The sequence below is a fragment of the Myotis lucifugus genome, unplaced genomic scaffold (genome assembly GCF_000147115.1).
Source record: "Myotis lucifugus unplaced genomic scaffold, Myoluc2.0 scaffold_85, whole genome shotgun sequence".
Lineage (NCBI taxonomy): Eukaryota > Metazoa > Chordata > Mammalia > Chiroptera > Vespertilionidae > Myotis > Myotis lucifugus.
In genome coordinates this window covers 3,910,092-3,911,839 of record NW_005871133.1, presented here as the reverse complement: position 1 = coordinate 3,911,839, position 1,748 = coordinate 3,910,092, and the positions used below count along the sequence as shown (strand labels likewise).

The 1,748-nt window shown below is 44.7% G+C and overlaps 1 protein-coding gene across 2 annotated transcripts; it reads left to right on the top strand.

Annotated features, from left to right (window-relative positions):
• The first annotated feature begins 373 nt into the window (after positions 1-373).
• On the top strand, positions 374-1,471 carry LOC102439242 (aquaporin-9-like). 2 transcript variants are annotated; one of them, XM_023755883.1, is made up of 2 exons: positions 374-1,113; positions 1,329-1,413. In XM_023755883.1, the coding sequence occupies exons 1-2, from the start codon at positions 620-622 to the stop codon at positions 1,411-1,413; spliced, it is 579 nt and encodes a 192-aa protein (XP_023611651.1). In that variant the 5' UTR covers positions 374-619. The 2 variants fall into 2 exon arrangements, with proteins under 2 accessions (XP_023611651.1, XP_023611649.1); XM_023755881.1 differs by having other exon boundaries at positions 374-1,471.
• The last annotated feature ends 277 nt before the right edge of the window (positions 1,472-1,748 follow it).

The following is a 1,748-nucleotide window of genomic DNA, read 5'->3' as shown; positions in this document are numbered from 1 at the left end:
GTGTGGCTCAGTGGTTGAGCATCAACCCATGAACCAAGAGGTCACCAGTTCGATTCCCAATCAGGGCACATGCCCAGGTTGCAGGCTGGATCTCCAGTACAAGGTGTGCAGGAGGCAGTCGATCAATGATGTTTCTCTCTCATCGATGTTTCTATCTCTCTATCCCTCTCCTTTCCTCTCTCTCTAAGAATCAATAAAAATATTTTTAAAAGAATTTAAATATAATAAACCCAAAATTTTATTCTATATTTTCCTAGTTTTGATGGCCATCATCTTTGCTCCATAATTATAAAACATTTTCATTTTCAGATTGACAAACATAATATCTTCAATCCATTTCATGTTTTTATTTCTACATTATCTATTTCCTCTTTGTATACACACCTGCCTTCGACATTCGACTATCACAAACCACTTCAGGTAAATGTTGGTGCACAAAAGTCTAAACGATCACTTTTGTTTTTGTCCGACATCTTATCGAGGCAGCAGTGGTAGCAGCTGTTCAAGTTTCACCCTGCAGTCCAAGGACAACAAGAAGGAAGATGCTGACATGTGTGAGTGAAGTAGGGAGCAGACAAAGCAGGTACTAGTGGAAAGAGTGGTCCTTGGAGAAGCCACCATGCAATCTGAGGTACAGAGGAGACGCTTCAGGCAGAGACTGATGTTGAAGAGCAGTTTGGCTAAAGAAATACTCTCCGAGTTCTTGGGCACATGTATAATGATCGTTCTCGGATGTGGCTCTATTGCCCAATCCGTCCTCAGTCGCGGAACTTATGGAGGAACCCTCGCTGTGAATGTTGGCTTTTCAGTAGCAGTCGGAATGGCCGTTTATGTGGCTGGGGGTGTCTCTGGTGGCCACATCAACCCTGCTGTGTCTTTTGCAATGTGTCTCTTTGGACGGATGAAATGGTTCAAATTTCCTTTCTATGTGGGAGCCCAGCTTTTCGGAGCCTTCACAGGGTCCGCAATCCTCTTTGGTGTTTACTATGATTCATTTATGTCCTTTGCTGATGGAGAACTGTACATCGTGGGAGAAAATGCAACAGCACAGATTTTTGCAACATACCCAGCTCCGTATCTGTCTCTGGTAAATGGGTTTGCAGACCAAGTAGTGTCCACCATGTTCCTCCTCATGGTTATCTTTGCCATCTTTGACTCCAGAAACTGGAGCGTCCCCAGAGGCCTAGAGCCCGTTGTCATCGCCCTCCTGATTTTGGTCCTTACTACCTCTTTGGAACTGAACTGTGGTTGTGCCATGAATCCAGCTCGAGACCTAGGTCCCAGGCTTTTCACTGCTTTGGCGGGATGGGGGTTTGATGTCTTCAAAGCTGGAAATTACTTCTGGTGGATTCCTATCGTGGGCCCTATGGTTGGTGCTGCCATGGGAGGCCTCATCTACGTTCTTTTCATTGAAATCCACCATCCAAACCTGAATCCAGACTTTGAGGCAGAACAACCGAGGACAAACTAGAGAAGCATGAGTTTAGTGTGGTAATGTAGCGGCGTGTTTAGTTCTAAGTTTACAATTGGCTGAGCTGATGTTCTCTTCAGGAAAGATGGCATCCAGGTGTCTATATATTCATGAGACTGGGGTAGATCTTCCCAATTTTCTCTGCTAGCCATTTGGGACACTTGATTGGAAAAGCATCTGAATAATGTTTTGAAAATACTGACCTCTTCTCTACCAGTTCCCCTGCCTTCAGAGTAACATGGACTGTCTTGTGAAACAGACTTCTCTCCACCCTGTT